The following is a 27,955-nucleotide window of genomic DNA, read 5'->3' on the forward strand; positions in this document are numbered from 1 at the left end:
GAGCCAGGGTTGGAAGCAAGGGACTTCTCTCCCTGGAGCCCTCGGCCGTCAGAGGAGAGCAGCTAGGCCAGCCAGCAGGTTGGCCGTCTCAAGCAACTGGATTACCAAAGCTCCAGAGCCCTGGGCTCACCCCTCAGGTTCTGATACTACAGATCTGGGGTGGGGCCAGGAACTTTGTTTTGAAGGCTTGCTGTGGTTCTGGTGAGCCAGGTTCGCACTGCAGGTATAAGTGGACTGAGCCTGGCTGCTGAGTGGAGAACCAGGAGCCAGCCAGAGGCCTTCTGGTGGCACCTGCAGCTGAGCCCAGGCCTGCGAGGGGAGGATGTCCAGTGCAGGGCCGAGCTGCACGTGCTCACTGGGCGCCTACCAGGGTCCAGGGCTGCAGATTCCAGTGAACAAAGCTGTCCCTGCCCTCCTGAAGCCTGCATTTGAGGGGCAGGTCCAGAGCTCTGCCACCACGTCTGGAAGCCATCCATCTAGCCTCAGGCCGCTCTAAGCTGCAGGCAGCCGAGAGAGAGAGAGGTCCTGAGCCGGGGACATGGGGAGCCTGGACACTCCCTCTCACGTAGACCCTGAGATGGGCAGAGCTGAAAGACCCACTCTGGGCTCCTCAGCTGGCAGGACCTGCCCGTACCTCCTGCTATGCTAGCGGGAGTTGGGGAGGCTGTTTGAATGGCTGGGGCTCTGGGTGGTGAGGAGCCCCTGCCCTCTTCGGAGGGCCTGTGTCTGTAGGGTGTGTTATGGACTACATCACAGATGATGAAACTCTGGCACACAGAGATGAAGTGACTTGTCCGGCTACCAAGAGGCAAGGTCAGGACCTCAGCTGAGATCTGACTGTACAGTGTGTGCCCTGATTCCCTGGGCAGCGACACTAGAACAAGATCAGGTTTGGCACCTATTAGCCAACAGCATCAATAAGAACAAAAGCCTCAGGGTGGAGGTTGCTGGCCCTGCAGGTGCTGACGCAAGCCTGGAATGAAGGCCCTTTGTGAGGTGGCCCTGGGAACTGGCAACAGGTTCCGTCCTGCCAGGAGAGGGACGACAGGAGCTGGGACCTGTGTAGGAGATGGTTCTCGCCATGCTGGGGGCTCTGCACCCCCGGGCTGGGCTCAGCCTCTTCCTCTACCTTATCCTGGCAGTGGCACTGCTTCACTCCCAGCCTCTGAGGTGACTCCTGGGGCACGGAGGGGCAGGGCACTCGGGCTGGATGGCAGAGGTGCTGCCCCTCCCCTCTCTGGAGTGGTGCTGGCTGGCCCTGGTACCCTGGATGTTGGAGGGCTTGCCAAGTGCCCCCACACTGGGCCATCCCCCCATTCACAAGGAGGTGGCGGTGGCTTTCTGGGCCAGGGCCAAGCACCCCAACCTCTCCCACAGGTCTCAGCAGTCTGTTCCTGAGGCATTTTCCGCACCCCTGGAACTCTCACAGCCACTCTCCGGCCTGGTGGATGGTAGTATCTCTCTCGTCCCCTTCCCCTTCCCCTGCCCCTCCCTGACATTGGAGACTCCCCTAAGGGGTGCCCCAAGTCCAGCCTTCAGGGGCTTGTCATCCCAAACCACATCTGTTCAAGGGTGCCAGCTGCCCCTCCCACCCATGCCCTCCTTTCTCTCTCTAGACTATGGCATCCTCCCCAAGCACCCGTGGCCGCGAGGGCCTCGACCCCTCCTGTCCCGGGCCCAGCAGCGCAAGCGGGATGGGCCCGACCTTGCTGAGTATTACTACGACGCACACCTATGACCCAAGGCCCCCATAAAGATACTACACATGACAAAGGCTTGGCTTTCCTGGGCTGGGAGTGAGATGGGGACAGGAGGGGTCCATACAGATACATCCACTGCAGTCCAGACAGGAAATGGCACTTTAATAGTTGGGGCCAGGGTGACAGGACCAAGATGGGGCTGGCCTGTGTCAGTCAGGAAGCCTCCCTCCTGCTGGGACAGGGCCTTGCGGCAGCTCCTCCTCCCCACTGAGGTCCTAGGCCTGCCACAGGCCAGCATGCCGGTGAGGTCAGTGGCAGGAGCCACCCAAAGTCCCGCAAATGACGGAGCTGAGAACGGGGTCTTCACCTCCACGTGTTGCCATTTCCTCACTGGAAAGTCCTTGGGAGGTGGCTGGGCTCAGCCTGAGCTCACGGCTTTTCGGTGGGGGTTGGGGCAGGGGCAGGGTGGGCACTTGCAGGTGGCACAGGCTTCATCAAGGCAGGACACGGGCTTCATCAAGGCAGGAGCCAGAGCGCCCGAGCCCTGGCAGGGGAGGTAAGGCCCAGGATGGGGCAGGGCCGTGTGCTCCTGGAACGGACATCCTTCTCTGCCAGAGGCCTGCCCCCCAAGCCCTGCCCCTCCCAATCCCCAGGCAGCCCACTCTGCCCTCCATAGATGAATCTAATCCCATATATTACAATAAACCGCATTTGCTTCTCCCCATTGCCCCACCCTCCCCTACCCTGGGCCAGCAGCCCCCACTTCCTCATCCCCTGGTGGTAGCAGGTGCCCCTCCTCAAGCAGTGCCACATCCTGTCAGCAGCCAGCTGTCCTGGCACTGGCCTGAGGGCCGGGGGATGCAGAGGGCGGGGCTGCACGGCTACTCCAGGTAGATATCTTCTGTGGGGCAGGTGTACTCCACAAACTGCTTGTAGAACTGCTGGAATGCTCTCCTAGAAGCCAGGGGACACAGAGATGGCTCAGACCGCCACTGGCAAGGGAGGAATGGAATCCCGACCCAGGGTTTTCCCACCGGAGCCTTGGGGCCTGAATGTGGCTCTGGTTCCTCTGGCCGGGGCCACTTGGCTCTGTTCTCTACAGAATTGCCATTGCATTTCCCAGTAAGATGTCAGCTGAAGACGTGGCTCAGCAGCTACCAAGCCTGGAAGCCACTCCTCAGGCTCGCCCTGCCCTGCCACCCTCCCTCCAGGCCACTGCACTGGGGTCTGGAGATGGTTCTCCAGAGCTGCGGGGGAAACCAAGGGGCAAAGCTGAGCGCCAGGAAGCAGCCCTAGGGCCTGGGATGAGGTGTGCTCCCTCGGGCTGGGTGCTCAGCAGGATGCACACGTACCCCACGGACTCTGCCAGGGCTTTGGTGGAGTCTTCAGACACAAAGACATGGCAGGCAAACCGGTGGTCGGCGGGGTGCTTGGTGATGAACCCAAAGTACCTGCAGGGACAGGTCTGTCTGTGCTGGGACAGGGGCTCGGCCCACACCCAACCACCTGAAGGCTGCAGACCAGCCGTGCCTCCTCCACTGCCATCCCACCCCCACTTACTTGTTGTTCTTTGGATGATATCCACAGAAAGAGATGTTTTTTAACTGGAAAAAGTGGCTACATTTATTCCCCTACAGGAGGGAGAAAAGAAGCAAGAGGGCGGTCACCTGGCCTGCAATGAGGGTGAGAGGAGACGGCCTCTTCACTCCAAGTCTTGGGGGAAAGCTGGGGGCCATGGAAGGAAGGGGCTGGGTTGGGAGGAGTCACCTTGGCCTCCTGGGAGTCATCGGCCTTGACGCCTATCTTCACGCCCCGCACGCTGATCTCCAGGACGCAGCTGGAGGGTGGGTTAAAGTGCACGGTGAGCCGGCGGGTGGTGGCAATCTATAGGTGACACACGGAGCCACGTCAGCTGCTGTCTGTTCCTCTGCTGATCCCTCCTGTCCCAGGGCCTGAGCCCTGAGGCCTTTACTGCCTCTAGACACCTGTATTCCTCTGCCCCAGGGAGCATCCAAGGGAGGAGAAGGGAGAGGGCTCAGGTACCTTTTGCATAGCGGCACAGAGGACGTCATTGCCCTTGTGATAGGGAACCTGGACTGAGCCCAGGAACTTCACCCGGAACTGGTCCACCCAGTCACTGTTTTTGGCCAGGGCTGGAAAGCAAGTGTGAATTGAGGAGGGGCAGAAACAGCAGGAGGGAGCTGAGCAGCCAAGCGAAGGAGGGCGGGTGAGGCACAGGGAATGGCAGAGCCCACACAGGCTGCCACAATCCCTGGCTGCCCAACTTGGCCGGGCCTCACTTTGCTCGATCGTGAAAAGGACCTAAAATCACCTCCACTCAGCCCCCCACCTGTCTGGCTAAGATCTGGAGTACACGTTCACCCAGCAGCAAGTCGGGGCAGACAGATGTGGTGGCTGGGGGCACAGGCCAGGCAGGGAACGCTACCTGCCATGTGCTCGGGCTCCTTGGTGACCTCGATGGCGTAATAGGCAGGAAAGACGCCCCGGGCACCGGTGCGCATGTTGTAGGCCTCGTACCAGTAGTCTTCAGCCTGGAGCTCCACTAGCAGAGGGTCATCCACTTCCAGCTCAAGTTCGTCTTCGTGTCGAGGCACAAACCTGTCCCCAGCAAGGACAGGTGAGAAATTCGGCACCAGGGCCTGTCCGGCCAGGCCTACTCTGCGGTCTGGGAGCCACAGCAGCATCGTCATTTCAGTAAACATTTGCAAAAGCATCCTGTGTGCCTGTGGCAGTGCTAACCCCAGGGGAGAGCAAGGTCAAGCAAACATGCGTCTGCCATTGAGGAAACACAGGCCAAGGGAGGGTGCGGGCAGGGACCCTCTAAAATGGACAGGCTGTGGGAAGCGCAGGCTTTTGTCTAGAGAAGGGTCAGGTGGGGTGTGGGCAGGCATCCTCTTGGTCACCCTCCTGGGTGCCCTGCCCCCGACCAGACTAGGTGCGCAGTCCTGGGATCCCTCACCGTAGCCATCCTCTTTGTCACCATACTCTGAGTCCCTAGAGAGTGGACACTGTCCTCCCAGGGCTGAGTGGATCAACGAATGCTGATGGCAGGGGTTAGGCTGAGGCCATGTAGGGGTGACAAATGGAGGGTGGTGTGTGGCCCAAACTGCTGCGTGGCCAGGCCCAGCCAGCCCATGGCTCTCACCTGAATATGGCCCGGTGGGTCTGCTCCTGCTCCTCCCCATTGATGATGCAGGAGAACAGCCCGAAGGACTCGGCACCTGCAGGTGAGGGGGTGTGGCTGGATGGGAGGTCACAGCTCTGATCCAGGTTTAGCGGGGCAGGTAGAAGCCTCAGTCCTAACCAGATGGGGCCTGGGGTCGCCTCCCAGAACACTTCGCATTTTGGCTCTGTCCCGCTAGGGAACCCCCACCCCCCAACTGCTTCCCCTTGCTGACTCACTGGAGGAGCGGGAGCGGCCACTCATGAAGACGTTCAGGAACTTCTTGGAGAAATGGACGTCGGGTTCGTCAGGCGTGGAATCCTCGGAGAGGCAGGCAGGGGGCTGGGGCCGGGGGGCCTCCTCATATTCCTCTCCGATGGCCGACTCATAGGGCGAGGAGACAGAGGCACAGTTGTCATAGACGGTGGCCGAGTCACTCTCGTCACTGTAGTCTCCGAAGCACGGCCGCAGGCTCACCAGCTCCAGCTGTGCGTGCTCATCCACCACCAGCGTGTACTTGACCGAGTCGTAGGACAGGGCGCTGGTGTCCGAGCTCAGAGACGCCCGTGGAGGTGGCGGCGGCTCCCCCAGGCTCCCCCGCCACCCTCCGCCTGGGGGCTCAGCCCGCTCTGGGGACGACAGGCAGTCGAAGCCCTCCTCCTCTTCACTGATGGAGGGATGTGGCCGCCCTGCCGTGGAGGGGTAGGCAGCAGGGTCTGGATCGGAGCTGACCGACATCCGGCTCTCAGTGGGCGGCAGGAAGGCGGAGGTGGGCTCTGCAGGGTCTGGGGGCCTCTGCACTGGGGTCAGGTAGATCTCCTCAGTGGCCTCTAGTCGCACATCGGCCTGGTAGTGGATTCGGTCTCGATGCGAGTGGCCCCGACCCCCAGGCGGGGCAGCAGGGGGACCCCCCGGAGGTGCCATCTGGGTGGCTGTGCTGCGGCGGCAAGGGCTGTCGGTGGAGGTGCCCCGGTCTGTGGTGGGGGCGGGGCTGCTCTGGGGGGGCAGCTCATCGCTCAGGCAGATGTGTTCATGTGGCGGCGTCTGCTCCCCTGGAGAGCAGGCAGGTCATGAAGGCAGGGGTTCTCTCCCAACTCCCAGCTGCCTGCACCCGCCACTCTCAGCTTGGTGACACAGAAACCAAGACAAAGCCTCTCTGGGGCCAGTCAACTCCCTCACGCTACCACTGATCTCACCCCCTGGATGGGCTTGTGCAGGGATGTGGGTGGACAGTTTACCTCTACTCAGCCCTTTGGAGACTGCAGGGTTTGCTCTCTGCAGTGGGGACTGAGTCAGGGCAGGCGGAGGTCCAGGTAAGGAAAAGGGCCCTGACTTACCTGTCTTCAGGGGTGAGGATGATCGAGACACCCGATCCTGCCAACTGTGCTTTTTGCCCAGAGAATTATTATTCAGTGTGTCCTGTGCGGGGAACAAAAGGCTCTTGTGATGGAAGTGGTCAACAGTGCCCGGCACAGGGAGGCCCCGGCCCTGCCCCCTCAGGCCATCCCTAGGGCCGTTTGCTGTGTTCACCCCGCCTCCACTGTCAAAGGCCTCACTCCCAACTCTCCTCTGGAGCAGGCAGGAAGGGTGGCAAGTCACAGCCAGGCTTGCTGGCTCCGGATGGCCTTCCGCCTTGCTCAGGGAAGCTGGTCAACCCTCAGGGAGATGCTCTTATCACCCTTAACAAAGGTGGTGATGGTCAATGTGTGTGGTGGCAAGAGGGGTAGGAGGTGGGGGAGAAGAGAAGCAGGAGCTCTCTGGAGACACAGTCAGATACCCAGTCCCAGACACTGAGGGTTACTTGGAAAATGCTCAAATCCAGCCCAAGTCAGAGACAGGTGATTCTCTGCTCTGGAGCTTGGGAAGTTATGGCCTAGAAGGGGTGGGAACCTTCTGGTAGAGCCTGGAAAAAGCACAAGGAAGGGTCTCCCCAGCAGCTGGCCTGGGGGACAGGGATGAATCATCCCAGTGACAAATCCATAACAGAGTTTTCCTGCACCCCGCACCACAGTGGCACGTGACTGAGGACTGACAGATGCAGTTGTCAGCAGCCCTCCTTCCTGGGTATCCCGGGCTGCCCATTCTACATTCTCAGCCCCGGGACCCCTCCCCACAATGCCCACACAGGGCTCCCTCCACTCCACGGAGGCTCCCTCCCCTGGGAGCTCTCTCCCAAGCCCTCACGTTCCTGAGCCAGGCTGCCAAAAGCCATTCACAGGATCCTGGGAAAGGGACCAAGCCTTTCCCTGCAGCCCCAGCAGCCCCACCTCCCAGGAGCTCCTTCCCTGCACTTCTCCTGATGAGCCTGGAAGACAAAGGGCCACAGCCGGCTCCCCCAACCCTATTCAACTCTCCTTGGCATCCAGCCACCCTCCCAGGGGCCCTAGGCCCCCAACTTAGCCAAGTAGCTCCATCCCCCATTCCTCTCCCCTGCCTTCCGGGAATCCCCAGCTGCCCAGATCTCAAACGGCCTGTGGCCCCTGAGCTCCCCATCCCCACCTCGCCACAATCTCCCATGGCCTCCCCGACGATGACCACTTCGGATGCCCTTTTCTCCAGGCCCCGCTTCTACCCCGCTTTCATCAGGAACCCCATACCCTAAAGGAGAAACCCTGCCACAGCCTGCGGTCCCACGCTCCAAACCCTTCGAACCCCTCAGAGCGTCATTCTCTTAATTCCCTACTCCTCTACAAACCCCAGTCCTTTCCTCCTTCAATCCCGCCTCAAGGCTCCAAGCCCGGCCAGCTGGACTTAGCCCTCTTCCTAAGGATGGTTCTGCCCGCTGCTCGGATCCCACCCCCGGGAGCAAGCCACTGCGGCCTCTATGCAGGCGCTGTCCCCAGACACTGGACCCGTGGGTGTCCCCTTCCGCTGCAGCCCCTCTGCGCTCCCCCTCACATCTCCGCGGCGGCCCAGGGCGCCGCCCCCCGCGTTGGCACCTCACCTGAGACCGCGGCACCTGCGGGAAGAGGTTGAGCGTGGTGGGCCGCTTGGGCCGGTACGTGTCCCCGCTGCCCGGGCCCTGGCCCTGGCCTTGGCTCTGGCCCTGGCCGCGGGACGCCGGCTCCTGGCCGGACTCGGCCTTGGGCGGCCCCGCTCCCGACGTCGTCCTCCTCGCGCGCTCCTCGTCGTCGTCCTCCTCGTCGTCCTCGGCCCCGGGAGTGTCCCCCGCCGCGTCGATCAGGTCCATCTGCAGCATCTCCGCCTGCAACCGGCTCCCCGCGCCGCCGCCGCCCGCAGAGAGCAGCCCGGCGCACGGGGGCTGCGTGGCGCACGGAGGGGCGTCAGGGGGCGGGGCCGGGGCGGGGCCGAGGCCGCTTGCACCGCCCCCCTCCCGGGCGAGTCCATTCTGCTGCGCGAAGGGGGCACGAGGCGAGCGGAGCAGGGGCCGCTGGAGACTGGGGCGCTCTCGCCCGCCGGCCGCTAGGAAGCGCGAGGCCGCCGCCTCCCGGCTCCAGCCGTGCCTCTGACTGCCTGCACCTCCCCACAGTCCCCACCCCGGACTCCTTGCGCCCTCCCGTTCCCCTGGCAACGGCCGGTGACCTCACTGGGGTTGTAAGCCGAGCCCAGAGTGAAGTCACCGCTGTTGCTATGGGGACTCAGTGGTCGCCAAGGAGTTCGGGGGGGGGGGGGGGGCGGCAAGGGATGGGGGCGGGGGAAATAGTATTTGAAGGCGACTTGAGGAAAACGGGAAAAACTGAGGCTCAGCCAGGCAAGGAACGGCGGAGACCTGAAAGGGATGGGAAGGGGACGCCGAGGGGGAGGGGCGAGCGGGGCCCCCGAACCAAGGCGGTGGAAGCCCCGTCCTAAGCCAGCCGGCCCAGGCCCCTCCAGCCCGAGATCGGCCCTCCACGAGTCTGCCTTGAAGATGCAGAGCCCCATCCTAGCTCCAGTTCTGCCGCCAACTCCCTGGCACCTTGGACAGATCCCCTGACCCTTCAGGCCCCTCATCAGTTGAGTGGGGACAACACTACTGCCTCCCAACCTCCAAGAGAGCTGAGTACTCACTGGAACGTGTGTGAAGCCCGCTGGAGCTTGTCTGAGGCCCCTCAGGGGCACACCTCTGGCCAGTAGTGCCTGGGGGCCCTGCCTAGCTGGGGGGCAACCCTCTCCAAGGCTCTGCTAGTGCAGCTGGGGGAGAGGGCAGGGTGAGAGTCCAGAACAGGTGCCTGACCTTTGAGAAGCTAAGTCAGGGCCCTGAGACCATTCCCCAAATCTAGAGGCCTCTGCCTCTTCCTGGCCTGGCCGGAGAGTGGAAGGTTGGGGTACTGGGGACTAGGGGGTTATCCACACCCCTTGGTTTCCTCTTGCCTGGCAGAGCTTACTGAGTCTCTGGGGGTAGCAGGAGGTCAACACAGAGACAGGCACCCCCTCCCCAAGGCATAATGCATGCTCCTATGGTAACCACTCTCCTGACACCATATCTGGCTACCTGCCCTCTTGGGGGCTCAGAGGAGCTCTGGGCTCTAAAACCAACCCCTGTGCTCTGTCCTCCATTTCCTGGCTAGCCAGCCCCTTCTTCCTGTTCTGAAAAGACATAGTTGGGATCCCCATCTGACCGCAGCTCCCCAGGTGCTGGGGACTTCCTGGCAGCATTCAGATCTTTAGGGACAGGAGACAGTCATCTTCCCTAGGACAAAGCCAAGGGCCCAAACCAGCAGCAATGCTGGGCAAACTCCTCAGTGGGGGCCTTTAGGACTAGGGGCCAGAGACGGTCTGGGAGGCCATGCAGTGCCATCTGTCTGGTGTATAGCAGCCAGCAGCCACAGGAGTTATTCCAGGAGTGCCTTGGCTGTTTCTTCCTGCCTCAAAGCACTGCAGATTCTACCAGACTCCACCCTGTCTGCCTCAGGCCCTTTCCAGGGCTGCTCCCAAAAGGATTTAGGGTAGCCCTGAGTCTCCCTTAAGTCTGGTCCTAATTGTTAATGCCCTAGGTCTCAAGACTTCCTACCTCTCTCATCTTGTGGGCAGCTGAAGGAGCTACTTCCTGCCTTAGTCCCCGACAGCGGTAATAATAATAATAATAATAAATAAAATTCTGATTGTACACCCAAGACATGCCAAGCAGTATACCTATGTTTCTTGCACATCATTTCATTTCATGAGGGTGCCAGCACAGACCTGAAACCCCTTTTATCGATATGGGGATGCCCTTACCCCGTCCCTAGTCTTCCTGCCACCCCACTCAGGAGCTCCTGGGAGCTCACCCTTACCCGTAAGGACAGGGTGTCTCTGCACTGCAAGCTGATGCCACACTCATCAGTGATCTCCGAGAGGTCCTCATCCTCAAACTCCTCCAGGCTGATGTCGTGGGTGAGCCTGGTGGGGACAGGAAGCCAAAGTTACAACTCAGGGGCACTGCTATGCCTGCTCACATCTCCCTGTTACCTCTTTCAGGGGGCAGCCTCTTGAAGGCCGAACACAGCCCCCAGAGGACAGGATTTGGGGTCCATCTGTGTCAATGCAGGGGGTAGTCAGCAGGCAGGGAAAGAGCATGGGGCTCGGGCCAAAAGGCAATCCTCCTAGGGTGGCAGCGGAAGAGGCGGCTCTGGGTTACTCCAGCTCCTCCCTGGGAGTTGTCATTCTGTTGCCAACCAGCAGGCAGTGCTTAGAAGGCCTAACTGGTCAGAGCCTCCTCCCAGGGTCAAGGCAGGTGCCAAGGCCAGTTCACCATGGAGAATCCATGGAGTTGAGAAGAGCAGCAAGCCTGGAGTAGGAGAGCTCCCAGTGCAATCTCTGCAGTAGCAAGACCCGAGGTGCTGGCAGCAGCCTCAAAGGAGGGCCCCACGCCCCAGCTCAGGAAGACTCATGCCCCTTGAGCCCAGGGAACAAGCGAAGGAAAATCTGGTGTGGGTAGTTTCAGCCTATTCCAGAAAGGACTATAGCCTCATGCTGTGCACTTGGTGGTCTCATCTCTTCAACCACAAAATCTTCTCCTTTTCCATCGTAAGGACCCTGAACAGGAGGCTGCACACATGGGGTCAGGAAAAGCCCCAGGTGGAATCAGAGGTGTTATAAGCTCAGGAGACAGCTCAGAGCACCGGGGCACTACAACACTAACCAGCTTCACCAGAACCCCCCTCTCCCTAGGCCAGCCCTGAGTCCCCACCTCAGAATGCAGAGCTGGGCCAGCCACTGCAAGGCAGCCTGTCTCTTGCTCACCTCTAGTCCTGGGCACTCTGCCTGGCTTGCTGGAGGGTAGAACATTTGGGAAGTTGGGAAGAATGTATGAGGCTTTTCCCAGATAAGTCCAAGAAATTGAGGCACAGAGCAAGGGAAACCCACGAGTCCAAGGTCACCCAGGAGAGATGGTGGCTTAGCCCCCAGGGGAACCTAGGAGGCCTAGACTCCCTGCCGCTCGCCTCAATCAGACCAAATAGAGACCCTGAGCTCGATGGAGCTCACCCCAGCTTGGTCTCCACCCCTGCCAGCCCCGGTAGCCCCTACCAGCGCTCCCATTGATCCTCCAACCAGCTGTCATTGTCTGGGCTCGAATCCATCTTCAGCACCAGCTGCATGGAGAGCCCTGCCCGGCAGGGGGGCTGCGGGGCCCCAGGGCTGCCCTCTCATGCCCGGAAGGGTGCGGGGGCCAGGGCTCAGGGCAGGGCTGGGGGCCTCTGGCCTCCACCGCCTGGGCCTGTCTTTCTGCGTCCTGCCCGCTGCAGAAGCCTGGGGAGCTCATTAAAAATAGATAGGCCAGGAGAGGAGGCTGCAGCTGCCGACCCGGGTCCCAGCCCCAGCTCTTCCCAACGCAGCCCTCAGCTGCAGGCAGCTTCCTCCCAGCTGGCCGTTGCGCTGCTGTCGCTGTGGCCGCCTCCCTCACGGGATCAGGTTACTTCAATCAATGCCACTGGCTCCACCTGCCCTTCCAATGCCCCTGTCGGGGACTGAGGTGGCCCCCCTCCCTGGCCCAGGCTTGTAAGTAGATGGCAGAAATCTAGGATGTTTCCCCCCAAAAGCCAGCCCTTGATTGGCTTTAAAGGGCCAGTGCCCCAGTCAGAGTGCCAGGTGGGAGATGAGGGGGCGCTTCCCAAACACCTCAAGAATGAACACTCCGTTCGCACTGCCATAGGCTCAGCCCTCCGACCTCATCTGGGAGGCTTCTGTGGGCCCAGGATGCATCCAGACTGGATTTGATCTGGGCTGCCTCCTCCTGCAGCCAGGGCTCAAAGCCTTCAGGACCCAGGAAGGCAGGGCCTATGGATGCAGGAGGCGCCAGAGCCACAGCTAAGGGCGGGCCAGTGTTTGGGCCCTTAGAGCAGAGCTGGAAGGGCTGCTGGGTGGTAACGAGCTTCCTGTCCCTTTGGAGTGACATAAACAGAACCTGGAGGCCCCTGGAGGGCACTGCACAGAGGGGTGGGGGATGGGGACTGGATGGACAAGGTGCCCTGTAGGGTCACTTCTGACTTGCAGCCCAAGGGTGGTGGTTCCCCGGGCCATGGGGAGGGTGTGGCCGGCCAGCTGGGGTGGAACTGGGGAGGAGGGCCTGGCCCAGAAGCCAGAGCAGCCCTCCTGCATCCGTCCAGGACAGGGTGGCATCTCTAGCTCAGGGACAGTAACCCAGTGGCCGACACCAAGTAAGTGTTCAATTCACACTGGCTGCCCAGATGGTCACCGAGAAGGCCAGTGGTGCAAAGGGGAGGCCCTGGGACTCAGATGGCATGGGAGAGCTGCAGGACTGCTGACCCAGAGGTGCCCTCAAATGCCCCTGCTCTGTCAGTGACCTCTGCACTTTTTTTTTTTTTTTTTTGAGACAGAGTTTCACTCTGTCACCCAGGCTGGAGAGCAATGGCATGATCTTGGCTCACCACAACCTCTGCCACCTGGGTTCAAGTGATTCTCCTGCCTCAGCCTCCTGAGTAGCTGATATTACAGGTGTGCACCACCACGCTCAGCTAATTTTTATATTTTTAGTAGAGACGGGGTTTCACCATGTTGGCCAGGCTGGTCTTGAACTCCTGACCTCAGGTGATCTGCCTGCCTCAGCTTCCTAAAGTGCTGGGATTGCAGGCATGAGCCAAGGCGCCCGGCCCCCCTGCACATATCTGTGTCTCCTCACACGTGGTTCCTCTTCCTCATTGCCAAGCCCTAGTCCAGCCTCTGCCCTCCCAGATGTCCCCACTGGCCTGTCTGCCTCAGTCTCCCCATGCCTGCACCATCCCACTTCACCTGCCACTATCAGACAATCAGACAAAACTGCCAGAAATGCCATCATCCCTCCCGCCCCACTTGGAACCCTCAAGGCTCTCCGCTAGCAGCAGGCTCCTGTGCCTGCAGACAAGGCCTCCGGCTCCACGCGTAGTCCGCGTGGGCCCTGTGTCAAAACCAGTGCTCAGATGGAGCACATGGCAGACTCTCAAAGCATGCTTGCTGGAAGAGTGCTCAGTTAAGCCCATTCCTCCAGGAAGCCCTCCCAGCCCTTGCATGCGGCTGATGTCACCATCTGCCTGGATGTCTAGTAGTGTGTGCAGCAGACAGGGCCAGCCCTCCCTCAGAAACACCCACTTCCCCAACCCTGGTTGCTCCAAAGGTGGATGGGGCCTGTACACAGCACCCTGACTGATGACCCTATACTGTACCCAGCAGGTGATCAAGACCCCTTCCTCCCCTTGCTCCTGGAGGGCAGAGCTGGCGAGTTCATCCTGCACACACTGGGTGCTCAGCATGAGCCTGCTAGATGTCTGTCAAAGGACAGCCTCCGCCTCCACCTGCTCCTCTCGAACTGCAGGCTGGAGCAGGGCCTGCGGGGTCTGGCTTAGACCTGGGTTAGAGGCTTCTCAGTTCATTTCCACACCTTCAACATCACCTGATATTCCCACTTCCTTGGACAATAGGTCTGGGTGAGGCAAGGACAGCAGCATCTTCTGGTACAGCTGAGGGCAGTGGGCTTTAACTGGGCAATGCTGGAAAGAATACTGGGCTGGGGGTCAGAGAACCCATGGCTGATCCCTGGCCCTACTGGGGTGGGTTAAGGGGGATGATTTGTCTAACTTTTTGGGTGCCTCTCATAAGTAAGGCAGGATGGAAGAATGATCACTGTATCAGGCTTGGAAGCGGGAGGCCTGAAATAAATCCTGACTCTTTCACGTTGAAGCTGCCCCATCCCGGCCCCAACATTTATGCCATGCATCTCTCTTAATCCTCATTGCAACAACCTTGGGAGAGGGTTCGTTCCATTTTTCCCATTTTACAGATGAGGAACACTAAGGCTTAGACATAAGGTGCCTTATGCCTCAGTTTCCCACATACAGGATGAAGCCACCAATCCCTGCCCACCCACCTCAGAGGGCTGGTGAGGGTTAGCAGAATGGAGTTTGTGTGAGTAGGAGGTCACTACCCAGGATCCAGGGGGACTGATTGGTCAAAGAGTCCCCTCTGCAAGTCACCCCCCATCCAAGACTCTGCCCTTTCCTCTTTTCCAGGCACCAGATATTCTGGCCTCCCAGCCAAAACCCTGGGGGTTCCTTTATGGAGAGAAGGCTAAACAGATGCTTGGTCCCTGAAGGCTCATGGAAGGTCAATGTGGGGAAGGAAGGAGGGAAAGGAGGAGGGAGGAAAGGATGGAGGGGAGAAGGAAGGGGAAAAGAGGACGGTTTCCTCCTGTCCTGCTTGATCCACCCTGCTCATGGCAGCCTTAGCACCAGCAGGCCTCCAAACTGAATCCTACAGCCCTCCACAGGCCGGCCTCCCTCACCTCTGGGTCTGGAAGTTTCAGCAGCCTCCTGTAGAAGCAGCCCCTGCCCACCCTTCAGACCTGCTTGTCTATCCTGGGTGCTGTGATCCTTCAGACGTCATCCATATTAACGTTTGGTGGCTCTGAGCCATGAGTTTGGTCTCTGGAGACCACCCTGACCTTTCTACGTGAGGCCCCTGTTCCTGCATTCACCTGATTCCTCCTACCCTGCTGCCTCAGTCCTTGCTTTTGGCCCTGCCGGCTCCTCACAGTTCTGGCCATGCCAGCCCCTGCTCCCACCCCACCCTGAGCTGTGCTTTCCTAAATGGCCCTGAACAAACATGCCTTTTGTGTTCTGATGTTGGTTTCCGGCCTTTTTCCCCTGCCTTGCTGGGTCGCATTTCTACCGACCGCAGTCCTGCCCTTTCTGATGGACTATTTCAGCTCAGTAGTAGGCTGAGTTAGAAGTGTATGTAAAGTAAGGGTTAAGTGGTAAAGTGCTGAGGCTTTAGCTGAGCAAGGCCGAATCTGAGCCAGGCATTGGCTGTTTGGATGCCATTCTTTGGCCTTTGCATTCCTGGCTGCGCTGTGGTGAGGTAAGGATGCCAACTGATTGACCTTGGGTCCTGGCCACAATGCCCCACAGGCCTCTCTTGTGACAGAGGGCCCGTGTGGTCCAGGGGTCCAGCCTGCCTCTCTGCAGCCCTCTAAGTGCTGAGAACGAAGCTGGCTCCCAATGAGTTATCAAGACACCTGTTGACTGGCTGCTCAACCCTATGTGGGTTCCCCATTTCCCTCTGGTTCCTTTACCAGCCACTCTCCACCAGGCAATGACAGCAAAGCTGACCCTGAAATACAAATCTGGTCTGGTCCCTCTTCCCCAGCTCAGAGCCCTTTAATAGCTTCTTCAGGTCCTTAGGGGAAGGGCCCCAAATTCTCATCTGTGGCCTGAAGGCTCTGTAAAGCCTCCTTTCCCTCCAACCAGCATCATTTCCCCTCAATCCTCCCACCTCCCGCCTTTATCTCTTCCCCCAGTAACGCAGCTCCCAAAGCAGTAGCATGGTCTCCTCTGCAAGCCTTCTCTGACCTCTGGGACCAAGCCAAACCGCCCTGCTATGGGCTCTCGGAGTCCCTCCTGGCTGTGGTTCCGAATCACTGTAATTTTACCTTTGGGTTATGTGGCCCGTGGTGGCCTCCCCTTGGAGTCAGTTAATCCATATGGGTGGGATCATATCTGTTTCGATCAACATGTGTGGTGCCTAATAGGTACTTAACAAATGCTGAATGAATTAACCACAGGTGTCCCGGGGCTCTCTGGATTTTTGCCTTGGAAATCTCTGTCAGTCCACTTTTCAAATCAACTTCCTGTGTTCCCACCTACACCGGAGTCTGGACTAGGACGTCAGGTCCTCCGGGAAGATGGCACTGGCTGAAATGGTGGGGTGGGGATGAGCCAGGTCCAGCATCCCTCTCAGGCCCTGTCTCTACCCGCACCACCCGGCTCTGGGTGAACATGGGGTTGGGCTGGGTTTGTTCTTTGGGTCGGAACTCCCTTCCTGACCACCTCCATACGGGGACGGCGGTCATCTCCAACGAAAACTGAATCCAACCAAAGAAATGAGCCCCGAGGGACAGCCCCACTTGGGGTATAACGTGTTTGATCTGTTTAAACATCTTCGTGACGATACGTTGCAAGAACTCTGGGATCCAGTGATTCGACTTTTGGGAAACGGCTTCGAGGAAACAATCCCACATTGTTTGGAGAAGAACCGGGACACACAGGATGTTCCTTCCTCATCATAGCAAACAACTGAAAACACCTGCGTCGCCAGCACCGGGGGCTGGTTCCACCGTCACCATCAGTGGACGGAATGTGATGCAGTCTTTTGGAATGAACATTATAAAGTCTGCGTATTAAGGTGCAAAACGGCAACAAATAGAATGAGCAAAAAGACAGAATATATGATCCAGTGGTCTCCCCAGGATGAATCGCACACAGGAAGAAACACTCACATGGACACTGAGCTGTGAGATGGGGTAGAATCTGGGGCGCTGTTTTCTCCTTTGCTCTCCTTCACAGACTTTCATCCTGGGCCATGCCAGCCTAGCGTGGGCTCCCTGTCTGCTGCTGGGCTGCCTGCCCTCCCCAGAGCTGTGAGTTTCCTGAGGGCGGGGCCATCATACTCACCTGGGCACTGACTCCCTACCTTCGCTCCTATCTATGCACAAAGCCCAAGACCCTGCATACCCTAGGTGCTAAATCAGTGCCTATTAAAGAGGCACTGCAAGCACCATGACAGCAGGAGCCACAAGCTCTCCACTGGCATCTCCAGTGGTGGAACAAGGCAAGGCACTCAGAGATGTGCCTGCTATTTTGGAATGAATACAAGAGTGGGGCCAGGGAACAAAGATGGCATCGTAGAATGGTTAAGAACTACGTGTAGATGGTGGCTGTGACCCAATTTGTGGGAACCATGGGGGCCCCGGGTTAGAAGTGGGTTGTGGCTCATTTCCAGCAATCCAGAGACAAACTTTGAAGCTCTGCCATCAGCGACCTGGGGTTGAAATTCTGCCCTGGCCACTGCCAGGCTGTGTGAGGCAAGTCAACATTCTCTGCCCCCACATCCAAGGTCCATCAGGGCCAGGCCAGGGCAGTCCTGGGCATGAGGCAGCTCCGGCAGCACCTCCTCATCTCCAGCAAAACATGGTTGGCTGAATAGGCCACTGGTCGGCCATCTTCCTGCCCTCTGCTCAGTCTCCCTGGAAAGTGATGTCCTCTTTGAGGCTTCAGTGGCCATCCCTCCACACTCAGACTCCCAGGGTCTTTGGCCCCAGCCCTATCCTCTCCCCTGAGCTCCAGACCCAAAACCAACTGACTGTATGAATCCTCCAATTGGGTCCTCCAATGATCCCCAGTCTCAAATTCAGCAGGTCCCCACATGATTTTCGCACGCTGCCCACCACCCCTCTGGTCTCCCACTGGACACCCCACCCACCAAGGAGCCCCAGCCTCATCCTAGACTCCTGCCTCTCCACTCCCTATTCCTCACCAAGTGGGCTAATCTGCCCCCTAACTCTTCCTCACACCCTGAACCTGTCCCTCCTTTTTACCAGCAGGATGGCTAGGCCCCCGGCCACACTCTACCCAGCAGCCAGGTGATCCTCCCAGAGCAAGCTTGTCTAACCCCTGGCCCATGGGTGCACGAGCCCCGGGATGGCTCTGAATGCGGCCCAACACAAATTCGTAAACTTTCTTGATACATTATGAGATGTTTTTGTGATTTTTTGTTTTTGTTTCTTAGCTCATCAGATATCGTTAGTGTTAGTGTATTTTACATGTGGCCCAAGACAATTCTTCTTCTTCCAATGTGGCCCAGGGAAGCCAAAAGATTGGACGCCCCTGTCCTAGAGGATCCGTCCGACCCTGTCATTCCCTGCCTAACCCCCTGCCGGCTCCTCTGTCAGTGAAGAGGTCAGCGTCCTCACATGGCCTACAAGTTCCTGCACATCCTGCTCTCCACCCTCCCGCCAGACTGCGCACCAGGCACCCTGCCCACGGCTCTGGTCTCAGCCCTTCACTCCAGTGACACCCTTGGGTGATATTTATGCGTCTACCAGGCCTAAGCTGAAATGTCCCTGCCTCTGGGGGGGCCTGTCCTGACCCGCTGAGCCTGGGTCCCTTGACCTGAGCCATCATCACACCCACCAGCCCATCTGTAAAGCCGTCTGTCCATTTGTCTGTCGTCCTTCTACACCACCACCAGCATGATGACCAGGCCCACGTCTGGGCCTTTGCAGTGTTTCCCTGGTGACCTAGGCAAAGTGCAAACGTTTGTTGAGTGATGAAGGAAGAAGCCTCTCGGTGGCCTCATCTCTCATCCCTGAGGCAGGGTGGTGGGGCAGACGGAAACCATCCAGGCAGCCATGGCCCCGCTCTGTCCCAGCTTCACCACTAATTTGCTGTGTGCTCTTGGGGGAGCACTCGCTCTGTCTTGTTTCTTCATAAGGGGAGGGAGCCGGTTGGATGACCTGGTCTCTAAGGTCTCTCTCTGATCCAAGATTCCCCGTCTACACACCACAGACAGGCCGCTCGCTCCATTCCTGCCCATGGAACCCCCTTTGTCTCTACTGTTCCTCCCATGTGAACTGTCCCTCTGTCCCTCCGTCCCTCCTCTTTGTCCCACCTACCCAGTGCCAGTGTCTCCACTGTGTAAATTTCTAAATTCTCTTTTCTAGACTTTTCTTTATAATGAACATATATCACTTCAATTTTGAATTTTCTTTTATTATTTTGTAAGACACAGAAGTAACCTATGCTCATGATAAAATAAGAAGTCAAATACAGGTGAACAGCCCTAATCCAAAAGCCCGAAATCTGAAATGCTCTAAAATCCTAAATGCTCGCGACCAACGCAACAGCACAGGCGGTAAATTCACACCTGACTCCACGTGACAGGTGCAATCCAAACTTTGTTTCATGCACAAAATTATTTAAACTATTATATAAAATTACCTTTAGGCTATATGTATAAGATATATAAGAAAAAAACAATTTCATGTTTAGACTTGGGTTCCCACTCCCAAGCTATTTCATTATGCATATGCAAATATTCCAAAATCCAAAAGAAATTAGAAATCTGAAATGTTTCTGGTCCAAAGCATGTCAGATAAGGCATACTCAACCTGTAAAGTATGACACTGGGCGCAGTGGCTCATGCCTGTAATCCCAGCACTTTGGGAGGCTGAGGCAGGTGGATAACCTGAGGTCAGGAGTTTGAGACCAGCCTGGCCAACATGGTGAAACTCCATCTCTACTAAAAATACAAAAATTAGCCGAGTGTGGTGGCGGGCACCTGTAATCCCAGCTACTTGGGAGGCTAAGGCAGGAGAATCGCTTGAACTCGGAATACAGAGGTTGCAGTGAGCCAAGATCATGCCACTGCACTCTAGCCTGGGCGACAGAGCGAGACTCCATCCCAAAAAAAAAAAAAAAAAAAGGATGTAAAATACGAAGCGAAAATCCCTCGCCCCATACCACACCCAAAGGTGACCAACCACTATAACCAGCTGGCGCATTTCTATAATCAGAACAAAAATCAACACGTATTTATTTCAGCCAACACCAACAAACGAATGCTCCTACTCTTTCAGGTCAGGCCCACATGCTCACCTCTCCACACACGCTCCTCCAGTACTCCAGGGCTCTTTCTTTTTGAGGTGGCTCTGACATCAGACTGCCTACCACTTACAAGCTCTGCCACTTACCTAACCTCCCTCTGCCTCAGTTTCTTCATGCAAGTGTGGATAATAACAACGCTCTGTTGATACAGTTATTTCGAGGAGTAAATAGTCTTGCACATAGGAAGCTCTTAGAATGGTGCCTGGGTGAACTGAGTGCCTTCCAAATGTCAGCGCTTACCACCGTTATTGAGTAACTATCCTGTGCTGAGCAACAGGGATACCAAAGTTTGGGTACAGAACCCCTGTGTCTTCTGGGAGCTGACAGTGGCACCGGGGGTCAAGGCACCTGCGTGCGTGTGCACACACACAGCCCTGCCTACAGGCGGCTCTCCTCAGCCCTTAAAACACTCAACACATGTTATCTCATCTGATTCTTAGGATCATCCTGAGCAGGGGCCAGTGCTGGCATCTCAGAGGCTCAGAGGGCTTAAATGCCCAGTGTCAGGGCACACAGCTAAGAAGGGCCAGCCAGGATCCAAACCCAGGCCAGCTGGATCCATGACTCCACCAAAGAGCCACAAGAAAGCACTACCCACCCACCCAGGGTTAAGTGGAGCCCAGCCAAGCACAGTGAGAGGCAGGCCAGGAGAAAGGGCAGCGGGGGCTTCAGGAGCAGTGGGGCAGGCCAGCAGGGCCTGAGACACTGACGTTTATTATTCCCACGCGCTGGCCTTGTCTCCGCAGCCAGGCCACCATGTCCCAGAGGGCTGGCCCACGCCTCAACCTCGTGGCCTACTGCCACCCTCGTCCCATGTGCCGCAGAGCTGGCCACACATTCACTGGCTGGTGTCTGCTTCCTCAGCTCCTCTCACTAAAGCATCCATGACACCTGGGGAAGCAGGTTGAGGAGGAAAAGCTACCCGCTGGGCCAGAGGCAGGGCCGGGAGGTAGAGAGGATTGAACACGCACAGACCTGGGTCCCGGTGTGGCCTTAGCCTCTGACTATTTTGGAGTCCCCAGATGAGCCACCCTGCCTTTGTTAATCTCAATCACCTCATCTATAAAATGGGCAGACCGTTACCCTCTCTTGGGGCAGTTATGAGGGTTAAGGGAGGGGCCTTGGGAAGATGCTCTGGACAGCAGTGAGCCGTAGTGTTGTCTGCGAGTGTGGGGGCTGACACACTTGTTGAACACTGACCTGATGTGCTTTTTCTCTTTTCCAGGCAAGAATCAATATTAATGAGCCCACTTAACAGATGGCACCCAGAGAGGACAAAAACCTGCCTGAGTAATACAGTTAGAAAGTAGTGGAGCTAGGATTTGAACCCAGGTTCCTCTAAGCCCCATGTGCTTCCACTGTAGAGGCCTCCAGGTGAGGAGGCAGTATTTGCATGGAGGCCTCATGTGCCATGCCAGGTGGAGTCTCAGACCTCAGCCTGTGAGTCTAAGGCATTATCAGAGAGCTGCAGCCCTGGAGCCTTCAGGCCCGGCCTCCTCCATCTGGCTCCCTCTGATCCTCCCGGCTCAGCTCACGGCCTCGGGGAAGGTTTCTGGGTTTGATGATGCCATTAGAGATCCCCAGGGGTCTCTGCCCACCTGAGGACCTGGGAGCCAGTGACCCCTTGCTCCCAGGAGGGGCTGGCGCCAATAGCCCAGCTGGAGCCTGGCTGGGTGGTGCCCCAGGAGAGGCGAAGGCGCCAGTTCTTGAGATGGGGAAACAATGAGGTATGTCTAAGCCTCCCTCTCTAGGCCCGGAGCAGTGACTTCGGCCTCTTCCTCCCCACCAACTAGGGGTCAGAATTATGGGGGAGGTACATCTGTTCCTCCTCCACTCACCCTTCACTTCTCTGAAATGCAACGGGCCTAACACCAGATTGGGGGGTAGGGGTGGTGGAATGGGAGCTCAGGTCAGGGTTCTGGGTATTTACCCCAGCAGGGATCTCCCTCCACACCCTCGCTGGCCTTGGCTACTCCCGAGCCGACTTCCCTTCCCACAGCCAGGCCTAGGATTCCCCAGGTTGAGGCTGAGCCTTCAGCGCCTGCCCTGAGAGACACACCTGCCCAGGTCGGTGCTGCCCAATCCAGAGGGGCCTGGCGGCCAGGCCTGGCAGGTAGGCCCATCTGGGCAGGCAGGGCTCGGGGAGGGGCCCAAGACATCCTCCTCCCAGCACCAACAACGTCGTTGCCCCAGGAAACTGCGACCCCCGCCCCTGCAGGCTGTTCCCAGCTCTATTCAGAAACCTTCGAACTGGGCACAGGCTAAGATGCAGCTTGCCTGCCCGCTCCGGGATCGCCCCGACCCCAGACCCTGCCGCAGCCCGGAGGTCGGGGAGAAGGCGGCCTCCGAGCCCCCTCCTCCAATTCCAGCGCAGACCTCCCAGCCTAGGACAAGGAATGGCGGAGGGAATAGCCTCATGAACATGCAGCGGCTACCAGTCCGGACTTGAGGCTGGCGGGGCTTCTTGGGGGGCGGGGTGGGGCTCTGTCCCGGGAAGAGACCCCATTCCCACTCTGCCCTCTCGTTCCCGGGTTCCCGAGGTTCTGGGGTGGGGGGCGGGCAGGGCAGCCCAGGCGAATCAGTCCCGGCTGAAGGGCGAGGCGCGCGGCGGCTGGGGACTCTCACCTGAAATTGGGAGGTGACGCGATGTGCAGCCCCAGGAACGGGGAGGCGGCGGGCGGGGACGCGGCCCCCCCGCCCAGGCCGCCGCTTTCTCGCTCCGCCATTCTCGGGCACAGCCCTGGCCATCCGGGCGGAGCGCGGCGCGGAGGAGGCGGCGGCTGCGAAGGAGGCGGAGGCGCGGCGAGGGGGCAGCCTCCGCCGCAGGGCTCGGGCTAGGCGGGCGCGGCAGGCGCACCTGTGTCTGGCAGGGCGCGGCACCGCACCGCGCACGGCTCGCGGGACTGGCGAGAGCGCCCCGCGCGCGCCCCCGGGCCCCGGCCGGGGTCTCGCGCGCCCCGCCCCGGCCCCGCCCCCACCCTCCAGCCCCGCCCCCGGAGATGGCGCTCTCCGCGGTGCTGAAGCCACGGCCCCTGCGGCCCTGGGCTTGGCTCAGCCCCGCCCTAAATCCGACACCGACTCTCCTCCACCCCGTGGCCGGTGTGGGCCTTATCCCTCCGGGTGGGCTTAGTGCCTGGGTATCAGATGACTAATGGCAGGACACTGGACCCCAAGATCCAGGTTGGCTCCCCGCAGCAGAGACCAAGAAGGCAGACGGAAAAGGAGGGTCGTGGAGGAAGGCAGAGAAAGGAGAGGATGTCAGTGGGCTCTTATAGCGTACAGGTTTGGAGTCAGGTGGTGTGAATTCACTGGCTCCACAAGTGACTGGACAGTGGGGCCTTGCATTAGTGACTTCAGAACACTAAGGTTTGGTCTTCTCATCTGCGAAATGGAACAATAACTGTCCCTCTCATGGTTGTTGTGAGAATGTAACGTAACACAAATGTGTTGCCACTGAGACCCGGAAACACTCCACCTCCTGCGCTGGGATCCAGGCCTCACCCCGGTCCTGTCCCTTTACCTTGAGGGGACCCTCCCAAAGACTCTCCCTAGAGGCTGTCCTCTCTAAAGATTGACCCAAACCTCTCTTCAGCCCCAAGCAGCTACTCGTGGTGAATTGAGCCATCCGGGCTTCTCAGTCTCTCGCCAGGACCTTCCCAGCGTTCTTCTTAGCGCCTCAACTTCATTTCCTGCAAAGCACCCCTCTTCTGCACCCACACACACACATTCTAAGACTTGGGGCCTTTCCCTCTGCTCCCACTGTTGACTTCTTGGGGTCATTTTGGTTGTTTCTGTTCCCTCTGGCACCTCCATCCCTGCTAGTCTTTGGCCATGGTTTCTTCCTCATTGTCTTTCCCCTAAGAGGGTGTTAAGCCTGGACTTTCCAGCCTTCAAGGCCCTGTGTTTCCCGATTGAGTTATTTCACAGAGTATGGACTGCCAAGGCTAGGGCCCTAGCTTTGGTGGATCATACAGCCTCTGGCCAAACCTCATTGGCTTCTCTGGTCCCTCAAGAGAACGCTGGAGACCCTGTCCCCAGGGCAGGACGGGGCAGAAAACGTGCAAACTGTGCCACAACTCGTGGAGTCCTATTTGCAAATCTGGACCGCCGACCAGTCATGCTGGCCCCTTTCCTTCAGTGCAGCACCTAGTAAGGAGTTGGAGGCACCTGCCCTGCAGAAGGCAACCCCCAACCTCCAGCCTTGAGAATATCCCAGGACCTAGAGCCAAAGGTCATGGCTGCTTCTCTTTTCCCTACCCCTGGGGCCCAGAGGGGTGGCCACTACTTTCTCAGCTTTCGGCTCAGGCCCCTTTCACTGGGCCTTCACGGTAACCATCTGCTGCCATGGCACCTGGCTTTTCCTCTCAGGAAAGTAGTCCTGCCATCATGGCTACTAATCGTTCCTTAGAATGCGGACTTGCCTCAGCTATGGAACATTCTCAGCAGGTCAGGGGTGTATGTAAAGGACAACTCCCTCTTCCAGAACTTTTTGCTCAAGACAAAGATACCTTAGATCCAAAGGTCAACCCAAAGCCATTATTAGAGAGAAGCCAGGAGAAGGGCAAGAGGGAAAGGTAGGCCCAGGTCTTGGTAGGAAGGAGGCCAGCAGGAGCTTCAGAGCAGAGAGAATGAGACAAGTCCCCAAGGCAGGTTCCTCCCCTTTCCTCCTTTCTCACTCTGTGCAGGCCAGACTGTGATATTCTTGGCCTTTGCCTGGACCTCTTCCCACAAAGTTGGGGTGTGAGCTAATAAAGCCTTCAGTCCAAGGCTAGCATCCCCTAGCATGGAAGCAGAGCACACTGCACAGAAAGGTGCCATTCTCTGGCCGGGGGGCAGGAGACAAAGCCAGCATCCAGGCACTCTAGGCTTGGCTGTGGGCAGATCTCAACCACCTAGTCACAGCCAGAGAGTCTGCATCCCCTACTCACAGCTCACCCCTGGGCTGCAGCTTAAGTGGCTGCACTGAATTAAAGGATGGATTGAGGGCCTGGAGAAGGCCCTGCACTGACTGACCCCCAGCCTGGGGGTGTTTAAGTGGGCTGCGAGGCTGGGTGGCACTGCAGGATGGCACTCAGGACCCTCACTCTGGGCCCAGAGTGCTCTGTACTATTCTGGCCAGTTGACCCCCAACTCTTGACCAAGCTCTGGACCAACTCTTGACCAAGCTGCCCCAGTCTGCTCTGGCTGCTTCCCTTCCTAAGGAGGAATAGGAGGCTCCTGACTCCCACAGAACCAAGATGGGGTGACCGATAGCTTCATTCAGGCTCAGCCTTACCAAAACCCTGGTTTCCAGACCTCCCACAAGATTGACGACAGCACAACCTTACTCAGACAGGTCAGACATTTATAAAACAAGTGAATATTCACAAACAAACTATGGGAGAAACACACTTTCCCAGCAATAGAAAATCTCTATAAAGTGCATTTTGCCCGCAACCATCTCTTCCCCATGCTGACCCTTAGGTCAGGATTTGGGGCATTGTTCTGAGGGAGCCCTCAGGGCCACCTGAGCTGGGAGAAGGGAGGCATGAAGCCACTGTGGAGCTCCAGGCTACTGGACATACCCTCTCCACCCTGCCCCTCCCTCCTGGCTCCAGGAGTGCACTGCCTCCAGGAGTGCACTGACAGGTTGATCTGGGAAGGGGCTGGCCTGCCAGGGATGGTGGAGAAGTAGGGGGAGGTGGTTCTGCCAACCTGTACCTTAGGAAACAGCCAGCATCAGACAGGCAGGAAAAGAAATCATCCTGCTACCTGAAGGCACTGCTAGTGAATACTGAATCTGGGCCTCAGCCTTTGGCCTTCCCACGGTCTCAGATTTGTCCTTCCAGGTTTGCTTTACTCTCTTTCTGGCAATGGCCCCTGATACTCTTTCCTCTCGGCTGGGGCTGAGGGAACAGGGAAGCCCCCAACCCAACGCTCTGAATGCACACCATCCCCTGTGCCCTGCTCCCCTCCAATGATGATGGGACATTTCTAGTGAGGGTGACATACATACAACAGTTGGACTCTAAAGGCAGCTCTCTGGCTGAGAGAACCTGAGGATATCTCAGGAAGAAGCCTGTCAGTGTGGTGGACAGCTACAGGAGATGGGTCTGGCCCCAGGGTTCTGGTCCAAGGACAGAGGACAGTGAGGGATCGGGCTGGGGCCAAAAGAATTAACAGATCTGAGGCTAGGAAAGGTCACAGGGGAGGTAGAAAGGAAATGGCCCAAAGGCCAGCTTAATGATACATGTGAGGACAAAAATCCAAACAGGAATCAGCCTCATAGCCACACACACACACACACACACACACACACATACCACATACACACACACACTCTTCGTGGCTCAAGTGCAGGCCACAGGGTGGAAGGAAGACTTGCTCTCGTTGGCCACTATTGTCCTTTCCATGACATCTTTCTCAACGCAGGCCTTTGGCAGTGGGAAGGAAGAGGTGGGAGGCACAGGCCACTCCTGGAATGCGAGGGTTGGCTTCTTTGGGTCAAACCTCCCACCTACTGCTCCTGGAAGGGATGGTGTGCTGGGTGTAATCTCTGCTCGGACTTTTGCCAACTGCCCCTGGCAGTCCCCATCCCTGAGTCCCTCCACCTGAGTCCTTGGAGCTCAGCTACTGGGAGAGCTGACACGGCAGTCTGGATGCTGACAAGTCCAGGGTAGGCCCTGGAAGCCAACAGAACAAAGACTAGAATGGTTTCCCTGGCTGGGTGTCAGCTGTCCTCACTGGCAGCACTGTGGTGGTGCCTTGGAGTGTGGCCAGAGAAACCAGGGGACCTTATGCCACTGGAACCTGGGCTCCTCCTGGTAGAGTGACTGAGTTTGACCCTGGCCCCTCCACAGCTCCTGGGTAAGCTCTGAGGCTGGCTCTCAGCTTCTGGGAAAGGAACCGTGACAGCTGGGATTCTAACTTAGGTTCTAAATCCTGAAAAGGTAGGTGTGCTGTCTTAGGCTCCTATTACAGTACCAGGCATATCCCACACCAGTCAGGTATCTGCATGTACTTCTGTAGGGTGGTGGAAACTTTTTAGATCTGTCTATGGCCTCATATGCTCAGTCCCAGATGCCCAAGGAAGGGCCTGGGACTGAGCCCAGTAGCAGAGAATTTTAAAATAAGAAAGAGAGGCCAGGTGGCTACGTCTGGACAGCATCCATCCACTCTGGCCTGCTCAGCCTCCAGGTCAGAAAGCAGGAACTCAGTAGGGCTCTGGCTGCCTCCAGAATCCCATGCTTTGGACAACAGCCAGAACTGCTGCCCTCCTGCTCCACAGTCTGACGTGAGGAGGGAGGGAAGGAGGTCTAGGGAGGCAGATGCCAGAATCCCTGCTAGGGTCCTACCACTAGGTTCTGTTCAGACAAGGCAGCTGGCTTGCAGGGACAGGTCTCGGCTGAAAGTCACTGCCATAACCTCGAGTCTTGTGTCTGGAGGCCGGGAAACAGCACTGGTGTGCTACAGGTACTCTCCTAGCCCAGGCAACATTCAGAATCACGAGTGTCAACAGATGCATGCACACGCAAACAGGCACACCACTCCCTCCTCTGCACACGCGCATACACACACACACATGCTCGCTCTCTCTCTGCCCGGTGATCAGCTTCTCTGCAGGTTGTACTCTGCTGCCGCGGTGGCTGCTTGGGCACCCAGGCTTTGCTCACGGAGCAAGGGCTCTGCAGCTGGAAGAGAAAAACAAGTGCAAAAGGAGCATTCAGGAGGCTGCTCAGTTGCCCAGGGACACAAGCTCCTCTGGCTGCTTCTCTGGGGACACTCAGAGTGGGAACTGGGAAGAGCTGAAAGAGTGAGCTGAAAGGGCCATGGTACCTGGGCACAGGTTGTTGCTGGGATGCCACTGGGATGAGAGAATACTGCCCCTCCGAAGTGCTGATGCAGGACAAGCTCCCCACTGCAGGCCCTCTACCCAGGGCTGCGGGCAGCAGAGGAGGAGGAGGAGGAGAAGGCTATGTGAGAGTCACATGAAGCCTTGAGGGATACTTGCTCAGATATGACAAGGGCAGCTTCTGAATCAAGGCACAGCAGCTGCTGCCAGAGATGGAGAATCAGGAAAAAATGGCTGGAAGAGAAGCCCGCTGGGACCAGTAATTTTGAAGAGTAAGGCAATGACTGAGTTTAGAATCAGCAGGTGAGCACATTTCCACATATAGATGAAAGCACCCTGGCACAGTGCTGGAAGATTGTGGGGGCAGGAGGGAGAGAGGAGACACAAG

At 58.0% G+C, this 27,955-nt stretch overlaps 3 protein-coding genes across 5 annotated transcripts in view; 1 reads left to right on the forward strand and 2 right to left on the reverse strand.

The window, feature by feature from the left end:
• Positions 1–986: 986 nt before the first annotated feature.
• On the forward strand, positions 987–1,767 carry FREY1 (Frey regulator of sperm-oocyte fusion 1). 2 transcript variants are annotated; one of them, XM_005578089.5, is made up of 3 exons: positions 987–1,170; positions 1,378–1,451; positions 1,617–1,767. In XM_005578089.5, exons 1-3 carry the CDS (start codon positions 1,070–1,072, stop codon positions 1,736–1,738), a joined length of 297 nt encoding a protein of 98 aa, XP_005578146.3. In that variant the 5' UTR covers positions 987–1,069; the 3' UTR covers positions 1,739–1,767. The 2 variants fall into 2 exon arrangements, with proteins under 2 accessions (XP_005578146.3, XP_015290348.3); XM_015434862.4 differs by having other exon boundaries at positions 987–1,451.
• A 78-nt stretch (positions 1,768–1,845) lies between these two features.
• Positions 1,846–22,641, reverse strand: MAPK8IP1 (mitogen-activated protein kinase 8 interacting protein 1). Of its 2 annotated transcripts, none has more exons than XM_045370457.3 (12): positions 22,362–22,641; positions 10,098–10,203; positions 7,829–8,146; positions 6,222–6,303; positions 5,124–5,936; positions 4,867–4,942; positions 4,147–4,319; positions 3,744–3,853; positions 3,468–3,584; positions 3,261–3,331; positions 3,053–3,151; positions 1,846–2,654 (listed from the first exon to the last, which is right to left on the reverse strand). In XM_045370457.3, exons 1-12 carry the CDS (start codon positions 22,460–22,462, stop codon positions 2,582–2,584), a joined length of 2,139 nt encoding a protein of 712 aa, XP_045226392.1. In that variant the 5' UTR covers positions 22,463–22,641; the 3' UTR covers positions 1,846–2,581. The 2 variants fall into 2 exon arrangements, with proteins under 2 accessions (XP_045226392.1, XP_065384307.1); XM_065528235.2 differs by lacking the exon at positions 22,362–22,641 and adding an exon at positions 11,332–11,786.
• A 2,422-nt stretch (positions 22,642–25,063) lies between these two features.
• Positions 25,064–27,955, reverse strand: part of CRY2 (cryptochrome circadian regulator 2) — a 38,180-nt gene continuing 35,288 nt past the window's right edge. The window contains exon 12 of the mRNA XM_005578091.4: positions 25,064–27,406. The gene's annotated coding sequence lies outside the window, so the exon portion shown is untranslated. The remainder of the gene's footprint in view (positions 27,407–27,955) is intronic.

Source organism: Macaca fascicularis, chromosome 14, assembly GCF_037993035.2.
Source record: "Macaca fascicularis isolate 582-1 chromosome 14, T2T-MFA8v1.1".
NCBI lineage: Eukaryota > Metazoa > Chordata > Mammalia > Primates > Cercopithecidae > Macaca > Macaca fascicularis.

What these genes read in the sequence shown, in the direction of transcription:
- MAPK8IP1 (XM_045370457.3), bottom strand. Translation starts at nt 22,462, where the DNA reads ATGGCGGAGCGAGAAAGCGGCGGCCTGGGCGGGGGGGCCGCGTCCCCG. An exon ending in GCGTCACCTCCCAATTTCAG is followed by an intron (nt 10,204 to 22,361) that starts GTGAGAGTCCCC and finishes TGTCCCCACCAG; the next exon opens with GCTCACCCACGACATCAGCC. An exon ending in GCCCTGGCAGAGTCCGTGGG is followed by an intron (nt 2,655 to 3,052) that starts GTACGTGTGCAT and finishes CCTGGCTTCTAG; the next exon opens with GAGAGCATTCCAGCAGTTCT.
- FREY1 (XM_015434862.4), top strand. Translation starts at nt 1,211, where the DNA reads ATGGCAGAGGTGCTGCCCCTCCCCTCTCTGGAGTGGTGCTGGCTGGCC. An exon ending in ACTCTCCGGCCTGGTGGATG is followed by an intron (nt 1,452 to 1,616) that starts GTAGTATCTCTC and finishes TTCTCTCTCTAG; the next exon opens with ACTATGGCATCCTCCCCAAG.